This window comes from Labrus mixtus, chromosome 18 (genome assembly GCF_963584025.1).
Source record: "Labrus mixtus chromosome 18, fLabMix1.1, whole genome shotgun sequence".
NCBI lineage: Eukaryota > Metazoa > Chordata > Actinopteri > Labriformes > Labridae > Labrus > Labrus mixtus.
In genome coordinates this window covers 505,716-519,191 of record NC_083629.1, presented here as the reverse complement: position 1 = coordinate 519,191, position 13,476 = coordinate 505,716, and the positions used below count along the sequence as shown (strand labels likewise).

Here is a 13,476-nt window from a genome sequence, read left to right as displayed (position 1 = left end):
TTACAATTTAAAAACCATGCATCATGATGGTCTACATCTTCAATTTTCTATATTACTGCACATGGCTATTTCTTCAACAATGAAGACAAGCACTCACATAAATATGAACTCAACTTTTTATCATTTATAAAGTGCTTTAGAAATCAGTGTTCTTTACATTGTAAACCCAAATAAATAGATTGTATAGGTTCAGCCACAGCCGGAAAATCTATAAGAAACATCAGTATTCAATAATTGATTATGTTCTGTCACTGTCACTATATCCATCCAGAATCCTTCATGTCCGCATTGCAACACAGAATCGATACAATTCAACACCCCTACTAATCATTTGTATATGGTAGATTACACTTTGTGTGTCCCTCTTCCTGCATGGGGAGCTATGTGTAAGAATCCCTGCTCAGATAACACATAACAAGAAAACTTGTGTTCATTGTGCCATGATGTCTGTTTTCCACCCTCAGGTTGTTTTCAAGCCTTTGCTGAGCTACACAGGCATTCAGGCCCAAGACACCACTCCTCTTAGTTACAAGATGTATTTTGGAGAGCATCTGTCTTTTTCTGGCAACCTGGAGTGTCTCAGAGCAGACATTGTCGACTCGGATACCTCCAAAGACCGGAAGAACAAAAGATCCCGGAGGTAAAATGCATCTCAATCAAAACACATGAAAGTTACAAAAACACCACATGATTTGGGAGTTTCAAAGTTCCATTCATAAACATTCCTCGTTGTTGTGTTTAAGTGTGGAAGTCACATGAAATAGAATATGTATCACATATATCACTCTGTCTTTAGACAAGGCATGGTCAACCTTCCTCCGTTGGAGTTTAAGCCTGCACTGCTGATTGAGACATTCAGCCTGAATGCAGTGGTGATGGAGAAGTCGGCCAGTGCTCCACAGGGTCCCACTGCAGCTCCACTCTCCTTCCATGACCTCAACCGCCGCCACTACAACACGTTCCACTGTGATTTCACTACAGCCTGCCAGGCTATCAGCCAGCGTGTCGACATGGCCCTGGTGCGCCTCATCCACCAGTTCAGCACCATGATCGATGACATCAAAGCCACACAGACTGATATCAAGCTGAGCCGCTACACTGCCGGCTCCGCCTCTCCCACCCCCACCTTCAAGGCTCGGCCTTACCGCCACTTCAGGTCTTCAGACTTCAGCCGCAGTTCCCGGGGCAGCCTCAATGGAGCAGGACGCAGCGGAACCCAAACCTTAAAGAGCAAGAGAGGGTTGAGTGGAGGGGGAGGAGCAGTCGGTGCAGGGGCAGGAGGTCCTGGAGGTTTACCACCTAATGGGCCTCCATCAGGAATGGACACATTAGGGAGAAGGGAGCCACGAGGACGAAGCTCCCTAGGACGTTCAGAGCGACGCACATCTAAGGTAACTTTGATATAGAGACATTATTTTACACTTTTGATGTGTCTTCTTTTTAAAAAAAGTCAACTGATTGATTATAATTTGAATGAGAGTTCTCCAGTAAAACAGCCTTCATTTGATTCATGTGAAATCTTCCAACTTCAGCAGGATGAAACACTGACAATAAGTCAAACGGGTTTAACATTAGCTTATTCAGGGAATTAACTTGGTACCTGTTCCAATTGTTTTCAATTGCATTTCTCCAATAAAATGTACATTTTCAACACTAAAGGCTAAGAATATTACTGTCTAAGAGGATAAATGGCTTTTTAATAAAGTCAAAACCTGTCCAAGGCCTCAGGTAACCCAAATATATGTTCAAAAACACTTTGAAAGTGGATTTTTCATAATAAGTCCCCTTCAACCTGAGTGTCTACTGACCCACAAAATGTGAAATAAACCCATCCAGTCCTTTGTCTGCATAAGTCTTACAACACAGAGAGAAATGCTACGTTTCAAATTTGCTCTCCTTGTGATGTCACAGTGGGATTCTGGTAAATAAAATACCCTCCCCTCCCCTGGTATCTCCACCCATGGACTCCACCCACTCCTAGCCTAGAACTAAACTTTTTCACAGGTCCACCATTTTTATTCTCGCTAGTGAAGGAGTGATGTCTACTGGGAAAACTCAAGGGGGGCTCATTGCATTTAAAGAGACACACACACCAAAACGGAGCGTTCTGAGAGAGCTGGTTTATACAGGGTCATAAACCTCCTCTGGTGCTTGATTCATGTTATATTTTGACCAAAGCACAGCACAGATGTTTCACTTAGACCACAGGGGGACTGTTTGAAAAGGTGGAGAAGGGGTATATTATGTCCTCTTTAAGTTCTAGCACATATACAATACTTACTGTAAGCATTATTTGAAGTGTACAATTTTTTTAAATTAAAGCAAGTGAGATACAGTATAAGAATCTCTACTGACAGACTTCTTCAGATATAACTACCGGTATTTGGTTTCCTAATAGGCCAGCAGAGTTCTATTTGATTCTGCTTATTGGCATGTTTCCTTTAAAAGCACAGAACTACAGAGGGCTTGATGCTGAAGTTTACTGTAGCAAATATTACTGAACCACGTCTGTTCAGCTGTTCAGTCTGTTCAGTCTGTTCATGTTGTGTAATATCTATAAAAATGTTTCTTGGTTTTTGTTCTACATACTGGTGTCCAGGTGATGAAATCCTCTGTTATATAGTCCGGGCTTTAAGAAATCTCTGGGTGTAAATCTAATGATTCACTTCCTCTATTCTTACATTGATGTCATTATTTGTTACTGTCTGTACAGGCTTATAACTATACTGTTACACTAAACAACAGGACAGACACATGATAACAAGTATGCAACACTGTTTGTAAGCCTTGAGCCATATATCCCATACTTTGACATTTCTATTTGTTTTGTAATGTGAAATATTGTGTCACTTCTTCAGGTGTCAAGGAAGGGGTCCCGTGACGTGGCCGACCACATGGCTATCCAGATGGATGACTCTGACTCCATCACAGTGTCGGAGCAAAGCGAGCCATCGGCAGAATGTTGGCAGAACATGTACAAGCTGCTCAACTTCTACTCCCTCATCTCTGATCCCACTGGAATCCTGGAGAAAAGCTCCCCAGAGAACTGCCTTTCAGGTGGGACACCCAGTTTGTTCCATCTGTTGTCCCACCCAGTCATCCCTCTCTGCTTTACTGTGCTTTTCCTTTTCAGGAGCTCGATTAGAGCTCATGATTAGTGAGATAGCTTTTCATTAGGACACACCTCTGTACATCAATAGATGAGTTGCTATTGGAATAAACATTTCCTGGATTTAAAGATAATCTTGCTTAATTTGCAGTCAAATAATGAGTGTCTTATGGTGAACTGAGTCTACCACCCCCCCCCCCCAAGTAATGTTAATTCTTCATAAAAACGCCTTAAATAATCAGGTTGTAATAGTTTTATTTTGAAAATGTAAAGTTAATTATGGCTGTTCTTCTGATGCCATACAGCCGGGAAATAAAAAAACGTTTATTCCACAGCTACAATTTTTTGATTTTATTTTTTTTACTGAACAACTTTACTTTATGTGTTTATTTTTCTGCAGAAGGTGGACTTCGTTCCGCAGAGCCTTTCTGTAAAGTGATCTTCGAGAACGAGCAGCAGGAACCCACCACCCCCAACAAACCCCTGGGTGCAGGGGGCCGACGGCGGAGCCTGGTGAGCTCCGAGCCCCAGCACGTCACACTCATAGTGTTCGGCATCGGCATGGTGAATCGCACCCACCTGGAGGCCGACATCGGAGGGCTGACCATGGAGGCTGAGCTAAAGAAGATCCATGGGAGTTTCACCCTGAAGGAGAAGATGAAAGGTGAGGCTGAGAAGATATGTTTGGACTCTATTAGCTCGTTACTCTCTTATTTATTTATTAAACTCTTTATTGATTTGTTTTAATTTGTCACTTAATGTGATCTGGCTGCCTGTGCACGAGCCCTTCCTACTGGATTAAGAGAAACATTTTTTATTTCAAACATTTTCAGTCTTTGACCTGACAGCATCTTATTTCTTTTCAGAAGTATACAGATCTAAAATCTCCCACAAAAAAACAAACACTTTTTATCAGGTTAATGCACAAAATGTAATGGTTATAATTAGGGCTGGGCACGTTAACGCGTTATTTTCGCGTTAACTCATTAATTAATTATCGCCGACAATTATTTTATCTTGCATTAACGCAGTTTTTATTATTTATTTTCTTATTGTAAAAGTCTGTTGCTCACTGGCTTTTATTTTGTAAAATTCCATCGTGAGCGAGCCTAGTATGTTGCTTACTGCTGCGCATGTCTGCTGCGGCGCTCACAGGAAAGAGGAGAAACAATGTTGCCAACTTGGCGACTTTCTCGCTAAATCTGGCGACTTTCCAAACCCCCTTGGCGACTTTTTTTGTCAACAGCTACTAGCGACAAATCTAGCGACTTTTTCTGGTGTTATTGGAGACTTTTAGAAACTGACGTGAAAACACGTATTGCTCTGCAGTTACTGTCCTCAACGAGCAGCGGGTGCTGCCGTGAGCCCCTCCCCCTTTCAAAAGCACTCACAGGCTGTCAGTCAGAGAGCAGAGAGGAGACCCACACCACTCTGCGTCCAGACTGCAACGAATGCAATAAGCTTTAGTTTTGTATTTATTTGCTTTGACTACATTGTTTAAGTTGAGAAGTACATTTACAATAAAAGTGCGCTATACACTACTTTTAAATTCATTATTGGATTTTGCGTATAACAATGCGATTAATCGCGATTAATCACAGGAACTCATGCGATTAAACGCGATTAAAACTTTTAATCGTTGCCCAGCCCTAGTTATAATGTCTGAATTACCGGTGAGGCAGAATTAAATTCTTGGCTGCTTTTTTGTTCTGTTTGATTTCATTTGTCTTTCATGTGTTCACAGATATCTTGCACCAGAAAATGACTGAGACATGTGCATCCGCTCACATAGGAGGGGTCAACATCGTTCTGCTGGAGGGAATAACACCTGACATACAGTACGTACCAAATTCTTTTCAATGTGCTGACAAGGGAGAGGATTAAACATTAGACTGTAAACTGTAATCATCCAGGAGATAAACTATGCAATTATTTATTGGGTATCAGGGAAGATTGTAGTGATGCTTAACCTCGATGGATTACAGTTTATTAATTTAAATCTGATGTTTAAAATAGGAAGTTAATGCTGTTCAAAAAAGATTTTAGCATGGTTTTATATTTTTGGTGTTTTATTTTTGTTTTAGTTACCGTATATTGAACTTTTGGAGTCAACATCTACAGTTAATTACAAAATGTTTAGTTGCTCGTAAAAGATTTAAATTGACATCCAAATATGTAAAATAAAAAGGACTGATCGCTGCCTTGCACGAGAACAAAGAAACAAAACTTGCAGTTGGATGCCTTAATGTCAAGTCAATTTGAAAACCTCTGAGTTAGAACTAAAAAGTTTTGGGACTAAATGAGGGCCAATTACCAACTTTTTTCCAGCCAGCAGTTTGTGTTTGTAGTTCAAGTTTTTTACCCAGAACAAAACTATCCTAATCAGGCTTGTTATAATCCGTGTAGTCATAAACTCAGACTGGCCGAAGGATCTACTTCCTGCTTAGATTTAGTAGAGATCTTTAAAGGCTCATTAAGAGCCTTTTTTTCATCTAACTTTTTACAAGAGATGCATTCAATGTGAATATAAAACCTGGACTTAAGCCTATTAGCATACTGTTTCCTCCCAGCTGCACTGAAGTATTTGTGTATGCATGAGAAAACTTGGCACTTACCAGTTGTTGCTGGTGTATTAAATTGGCCGACATTCAGGTGTAGGTAGAAATGAGTGTTTGCTACTCGCCTGTTTGTCTGTGCAGACCAGAATATTGATTACAACAGTTAGTTGTTTAACAGCTACTTATACCTGATTGGCTTTGTTGTCAATAGATTATAAATAATGTATCAATCATGTCCCTCTACCTTGCACTCTACTTGTGTCTCCAAAACAAAATATCTGAATTTCCACTCTAATTGGCCTCACAATATTCTTGCTTGTGGAAAAACTGCCTTAACCTTTCGGTGCCAAAGATCTGTTTCACACTTTCTTCTTGTATATTCCTTCTCTTTCTTTTCGAACAACTTGCAAAGACTGGAGGATTTCCCAACATCTCCCACCAGCACAGCTAAACAAGAGTTTCTGTATGTTTTTTTTTGCTGCACTTCAGGGCTCATCTCATGAATAAATCAGAAACACAGCTGCCCTGGTTGCTCATCCTTCATTTGTCTGATTCATTCAATGTGTATTTTCAGTGAAGAGTTTCTCATGACTGTGTGTGTGTGTGTGTGTGTGTGTGTGTGTGTGTGTGTGTGTGTGTGTGTGTGTGTGTGTGTGTGTGTGTGTGTGTGTGTGTGTGTGTGTGTGTGTGTGTGTGTGTGTGTGTGTGTGTGTGTGTGTGTGTGTGTGTGTGTGTGTGTGTGTGTGTGTGTGTGTGTGTGTGTGTGTGTGTGTGTGTGTGTGTGTGTGTGTGTGTGTGTGTGTGTGTGTGTGTGTGTGTGTGTGTGTGTGTGTGTGTGTGTGTGTGTGTGTGTGTGTGTGTGTGTGTGTGTGTGTGTGTGTGTGTGTGTGTGTGTGTGTGTGTGTGTGTGTGTGTGTGTGTGTGTGTGTGTGTGTGTGTGTGTGTCCGTTTCCACCAAGCGTCCGGTTTGCACTTCAGTACTGTAACCCCTCATATTTTTGCCTTTCCTCAGCCAACCGTACTCTTATTTGTTAAGCAGAGTGTAATCCAGATGAAGATAGCCATGTTAGCCAAGAAATAGTGTGACATCATAGCAGCCCAACAAAGTGCAGTATGCTATTCATTACGTTCAACGCCGAACAAGAATGGGACACAGTAAATAAAAAGGGACCCTTCAGGGTCAGATACGTACCCTTTGCACACCCAACACCCGACGGTACTGATCCCTTATTTTGGTACCATTCCCAACCTTTTGACAGTGGAAACCAATAAATGGGTACCGTACTGAACTGAACCGGACCGCTTGGTGGAAACGGGGGCTAAGCCCATTCCTTTTGATGTTGAAGTGATTTGTACATCTCTTTGACTTTGGAAGATTTCCAAAGATGTTTACAGTCTGAAAAAATACTGAAATACTAATATATTTTTTATGTTTCAGCATTTTAAATATCTCATTCATAAGCCATCTCCTACTGTGTGTAATGTTGTTTTTCTACAAGTCAGGGTCACGTTACAATCATCCATCATAATGTACAAATCCTGATTCCATTCATGTGTCACTATTATTACTCTTGAACTGTACCCATGAACTGAATGCTGTCCTGAATCTGCATGTTGTTCCATGTCCTCTCAGTAATTCCACTCAAATTGTGCATCCGTTCATACATCAACTTGAAGGAAACATGATTGCTTATTGGAGTTTTGCTCTTGCGTTTTAGAACCGTGGTCAAATGCAACATCGCAAAGTCCCAGGCATTGTACAGCGCCCAGAGAGGACTGAAGACAAACAATGCAGCTGTATTCAAAGTGGGGGCCATCATGATCAATATCCCCCAGCACCCTGCTACTTTGCACAGCATGATGGTCCGCAGCTCCCACCAGCTCTCCAAACAGATCTCTGACCTCATCCGCCAGCCCTCAAACACGTAGGTCTTAATATTGCTCTTTTTTAAGTAATATGACTTTAAAATGTTGTAACTAGATTTAAAAACCTGAATAAATATGTATGCCGCACTTGCAACTATCTCAAAGGAGCGCTTTCATCATTTGTGATGGGGAACTGCAGCATATCCACACTGTTGCCAATTAACTGCTTTCAAGGCCTGTGTGGGGTCTGTTTCCATGGTAACATTCTGAATTATGTTAATATATTTATAGAGTTGTAGGTGTGCTGTCGATATTAAGCAACTTCAATTGGATGTTCACAGGAATGTGAGCCAATATCTGCAAAGCTTTACATAATCACACAAACGCATATAACTTAATAAAAGCAGTAAAAGCAAGTTTGAGATTTTATTTTTCCATGCGTGTTCTGTACATTTTTTTAATTGTAGGACTGAAGCAGTCAAGACGAACTATTTTACGGGAATTTACATAAAAAGAGATACTTCAAAGAGCACATATTCACATATTCTAAGTCAACACCTTTGTAGATTATGAGCCAAATACTAAATGGTAAATGGACTTGAGCTTATATAGTGCTTTTCTAATCTTCTGACTACTCAAAGTGCTTTTACACCACCTGTCACATCCACCCATTCATACCCTTTCACACACCGATGGTAGTGATCACTATGTAGTATCATCCATCAGAAGTAACTAATCCCATTCATACACCACCACTGAAGCACTGGGAGCAATTCAGGGTTAAGTGTCTTGCCCAAGGACACATCGGACATGTTGCCCAGCTGGGGATTGAACCCTCGACTTTCTGGTTGAGAGGCGACGACTCTACCAACTGAGCCACAGCCGCCCCTAACTGAACCTTTTTATTTTATTTCCTCTCCCCTCACAGTCAGCCTCCTAATAGGGAGGACACCCCCACCCCACAACCCTCTGACAAAGCATCCAGCATCAATCAGACCCCAGTCGAAGCCAATGAGTTCCCTCAGCTTCCTGAAGGCCTGGAGAAGAAGCCCATTGTCCTTAAGTTCAGTGCTATGATGGATGGCATCACTATCGGGGCGGCCCTTTTGCCCTCGCTTAAAGCTGAGTACAAGATGGGTCGCATGAAGAGCCATGGCATGACAGGTATGTTTAAGAGAAGATCTGACATTGATTTCCAAGATGATGCAAGCTCAACTGGGGCGGCAGTAGCTCAGTCCATAGGGACTTGGGTTGGGAACCGGAGGGTCACCGGTGCGGACCACAATATGGAAGTTTTGGTCTGGTAGCTGGAGAGGTGCCAGATCACTTCCCGAGCACTGCCGAGGTGCCCTTGAGCAAAGCACCGAACCTCCAACTGCTCTGGTGCGCTCCATGTATACAGCCCCACTCTGACATCTCTCCACCAATGCATGTCCACAGGTCCTGTTTGTGCAGGTGTGTGATTCGGGCCCATGTGTGTGAGAAACATGTCCCTAAAAATAACAGAGTGTAAACCTGAATTTCCTCTCAGGGATTAATAAAGGATATCAAAATCCCCCAAAATATAATACAAAATGTAACTTGTCTTCCTGTGATTAATATCAAAGTTGGGGTACATCAAGTGACTGTAAAAGGATCCGTTAACTTAAACCCAACTTTTTCCCCTTGTTCCCTCTGTTCAGGGGCACAAACCAGTTTCACCTTTGAATTGCCAAACCACAAGCTTTGCTTCCAGTCGAAGGTGTCCCCAGTGGACATGTCCACCATGCCACCATCAGCAAGCCTCACCCTGCCACCAGTCACCATGTCAGGGGAATACATTATGGAGGACCACGAGAGCCACTCAGATCAGGGCTGGGCACCTGATGACTTCCCAGCAAAGCAAGGAAACTACCTCCAAGGCAACTACCTGCGCTGTGTTGCTGAGGTAAGAGAGCTTCACATGTGTATTCCATCACCATGAATAAACACTAATTAGCCACCAGAATATAAACAGAGCAGTCTTTGATGATTTTTATTTTCCCTCTCTGTTTTTCTCTTTTTCTACAGATTGGTTCATTTGAGCACAACCTGACAACCGACCTGCTGAACCACCTGGTATTTCTGCAGAAGGTTTTCATGAAGGAGGTCAATGAGGTTATTCAGAAGGTCTCAGGTACTGTATACAATACTATCTATCTTTTTTTTATTTTTATGTTTGCATTTGATTTTTTTATTTTATATACAACATTCCCCCCAACTTCCCTAAAAAATATTGCCGTTTAGGTATTTTTTTGCTCAAAATTAGAACTGGTTGATGTTTTTTTTAAAGCAGCATTTTTCAGACCACAAATAATACAATGAAAACAAGTTCATATTTATTTCCCGATTCTAAACAACAGAACAGTAATAATTCACTTTATAAGAGTTCCAACTGTCATTTATGTTTAAATGCTCTTCACAGTCTTTGACATTACTGTTGGATGATGTGATGTCACTCGTTGCACAAAAAGCAGCTCAGCTTTGTTCGATGGCTTGTCAAACAGATTGAAGTGAAATTGGAAGTGGTCTCTTAATTTTTTTCTACCTTTTTTTTTTCTACCTTTTATGGATTTCGATACTCTTCCTAAATCAGAAGAGTATATTCTGATGTTTAAAGAGGCGTAGGAACTTGCTTTTTATTATTATTATTATTATTATTGTTATTATATGCAAACACATTCCCAACTGAATTTATTTTATTTGGAGGTTGGGAGAAATGTTGTTTACAATAAAATAAAACAAAAATGTTAGTTTTAATCAAACATAAGGACAGACAAAGGTTTGACTTGATAACGGTCGCTCAGTTGTTTTCCCGGGGCCTAATTTACAAGTTTTAACACAGGCACAGGCTGTGCACATTTCTATGTCACTGTACAAGTCTGGACCCATTGCTGCTGAATGAAAAGTGGCCTCACAAATCAATACAGTTAATCTAAACTGAAAGCTGTGGGAACTGAATGTTCCCAAAGCATTCTTAAGCTTTAGTATAATACTAATGTTCAAACACAATCCAATGCCCAAGGCACTGGCACAAATCCAGCAGTGTAAATTTCCACAAGAGTATTGATTGCAGTTTGTTTACCTAAGTAGGCCTGATAAATATAACTGTGCTCAACTGGATGCTGCAAATAGATGGCGACATTAGTCCATTTTAGGATAGAGATTTATAAGAATACTAGTGCCCAATAACGTTTTACATCAGGAAGGAGTCTCTAAATGTAGTGTCACTCGGACAAACCAAGTGTCACATTGTGTAAAATTGCACAACATTCCAGCTGAACTTGTGAGTCTGACTTAAACTCTCTATGCACGCAGGAGGAGAACAACCCATACCGCTGTGGAATGAGCATGACACGTCAACAGATGCAGACAAGCCAAAAATCCTGCTTTATTCTCTCAGTCTCATGTTCAAGGTACCTGATGATCAGTTTCCTCAAGCACTGAAATCCAAAGTAGCAAATGGGTCACAAGAAACTGGGTGACATAGGATCAAACATTGCTTTAAAATTATTGTTTTGCTTTAAAATGAAATTAGTTTAGTTATTTAAGCTTCTGATTGACATCTTCTTAAAACCAGGGAATCCAGATGACTGCCACTACTCCTTCTATGCGAGCTGTGCGCTTTGAGACGGGCCTGATTGAACTGGAGCTATCCAACAGAATCCAGTGCAAGGCTCAGCCTGGTGGCAGCAGCAGTTACCTCAAGTTGTTTGGCAAATGTCAAGTTGATCTGAACTTGGCTCTTGGACAGATCGTTAAGCACCAGGTATACATAATGAAATATAAGCTTTAAGGTTCTAATCAGTAACCATACAATTAGGTGCCAAGTAACATCATGCAGAATCCAGCCTTTTTTTAAATGGCTTGTTCCTATACATGGTCATAGTGGATCATTGCCTCATGCCATATCCTCTTGATTCTGAAGGTGTATGAAGAAGCTGGCTCCGACTTCCACCAGGTGGCATACTTCCGCACTCGGATTGGCCTGCGGAATGCTCTGCAGGAGGAGATCAGTGGCTCCTCAGACAAGGAGGCTGTCCTCATCACACTAAACAGGCCAATCGTTTTTGCACAGCCTGTGGCTTTTGACAGAGGTTCTCTTTTTTTTTTCTTTTTTTTTTTTTTCTTTTTTTTTTAATACATCTTATCTAATATTGTATGTCAGAGATTGTCCTGTTTACCAAAAAAGAAGTAGTACTGTAAATGCATCCTCAATGTTGGTTAAATTTCATGTAGTCTCAGCAAAGCGAATCATGACCTCAGAAGCTTGTTGGAATAAAAAACATTCTTAAACAATTGTCTATCTTTACACTACTAGAAAGAACCCCAACATTTCAAAAACACCAAATTTGCCATCAATCTTTCTAAATCTGTGACTTGTATCTTGATATTTAGAATCCAAACTGAAGTTATTTTTCCCTACCTGTCTGCCCTCCTACAGCTGTTCTTTTCTGGCTGAATTACAAGGCAGCTTATGACAACTGGAATGAGCAGCGCCTGGCTCTCAACAAGGACATCCACATGGCCACCAAAGAGGTGGTGGACAAGCTGCCAGGCATCCAGCAGACCTCAGCCCAGGCTTTCAGCACGCTCTTCCTGCAGCTGACGGTCAATGACCTGGGCATCTGTCTACCCATCACCAACACATCCCAGGTAATCTACTTTGCTTTGTTTGGAAATTCAATAGTCAGTATGGATATCCAAGATCAAATACTGCTGTTGCTCTTTATCCGGGCTTGAATTTCATTCATTTAAAGAAATGGCATACAGTGAAAAATGTAATCAGAGAGCCACAGACCCTTTACAAGTTTCAGCTTCTTATATGGCACTGTAAAGAGATATTCGATTTCTGACAGTTTTCAGTACAAATACAAACACTTTTTAACATTTGCTGTTACAAATTTCACAACGTAAATTTGCTTTCATTCATAGCCTAAAAACAGAATTGAAGATGTTTTATCAAAGGAAAAATACAAATTTTAAAAGATTTATTTTTGGGCTTTTTGGGCCTTTAATGAAGAGACAGGACAGTGGATAGAGTTTGAAAACAGGGAGAGAGAGTAGGGAATGACATGCGGGAAAGGGGACACAGGTGGGATTGGAACCTGCGCCGCCCGCTTGGAGGACCACAGCCTCCAAACATGGGGCGCACACACTAACCACTGCGCCCACCAGCGCCCCACTCTTATTAATTTGGATATAGTTTTTTCCCATAGTGAAGCTGTTAGTAATGAGACTTTCCATTTATCTGCCCAACCACACACTTTCAATTCCCTCAATAACATCTGTAATCAGCACTCTTTTAGGATGAAGCCATCTCCAGCTGTTACAGTGCACAGTTATAAGATAGACACTTGTTGGCTCACTGGTTTTAATGTTAATCTTAACATCACAATAAAGTTGGTTACAGGTGACAATGTTGTTTTGTAGTTTTTTTTCCATTAAATCAATTTTGGTTTCACAATAACTCAGTTCAAGAGATGCCAGACTTCATTATTTTTGTGTGAAATGTGTGGTCATTTGTTAAATATTTCAAATTGATCTGTTAACATTAGAACTATTACTGTGTTAATTAAACGTCAACATGACCAACCTTACACTAATACAAATTAATTTGGGGAAATACTGGATATAAATGAATGGTCCATTTCAGTTTTCTTGTTCTACTTAAAGTATGTCCATGGTGACGAGATATACCAGCTGTTATCTCACACTTATTTCCATAGAGAGGACCAGTTACGGAGGGCACCAACTCTGAAGCTGGGGCCAGCACATCAGTAGGCCGCCATAAAAATTCACGAAAAGTAACCTATAATTTATTACATCTGTGTTGATGGCTTGTTGTGGTACAATGACTTCTGTGAATACATTTCAATGACACAAGTACACTGCATCCCAAGTGTTTCCTTATTCAAAAAATGG

At 40.9% G+C, this 13,476-nt stretch overlaps 1 protein-coding gene across 1 annotated transcript in view; it reads left to right on the top strand.

Moving 5' to 3' along the window:
• Positions 1-13,476, top strand: part of kiaa1109 (KIAA1109 ortholog) — a 77,683-nt gene that overhangs the window by 37,329 nt on the left and 26,878 nt on the right. Inside the window, exons 47-61 of the mRNA XM_061062726.1 lie at positions 465-640; positions 797-1,391; positions 2,859-3,057; positions 3,510-3,773; positions 4,854-4,947; positions 6,080-6,130; positions 7,386-7,592; positions 8,462-8,697; positions 9,216-9,460; positions 9,583-9,688; positions 10,870-10,967; positions 11,132-11,320; positions 11,480-11,648; positions 11,996-12,207; positions 13,281-13,358. Coding sequence (XP_060918709.1) covers positions 465-640; positions 797-1,391; positions 2,859-3,057; positions 3,510-3,773; positions 4,854-4,947; positions 6,080-6,130; positions 7,386-7,592; positions 8,462-8,697; positions 9,216-9,460; positions 9,583-9,688; positions 10,870-10,967; positions 11,132-11,320; positions 11,480-11,648; positions 11,996-12,207; positions 13,281-13,358 — 2,919 coding nt within the window. The remainder of the gene's footprint in view (positions 1-464; positions 641-796; positions 1,392-2,858; positions 3,058-3,509; positions 3,774-4,853; positions 4,948-6,079; positions 6,131-7,385; positions 7,593-8,461; positions 8,698-9,215; positions 9,461-9,582; positions 9,689-10,869; positions 10,968-11,131; positions 11,321-11,479; positions 11,649-11,995; positions 12,208-13,280; positions 13,359-13,476) is intronic.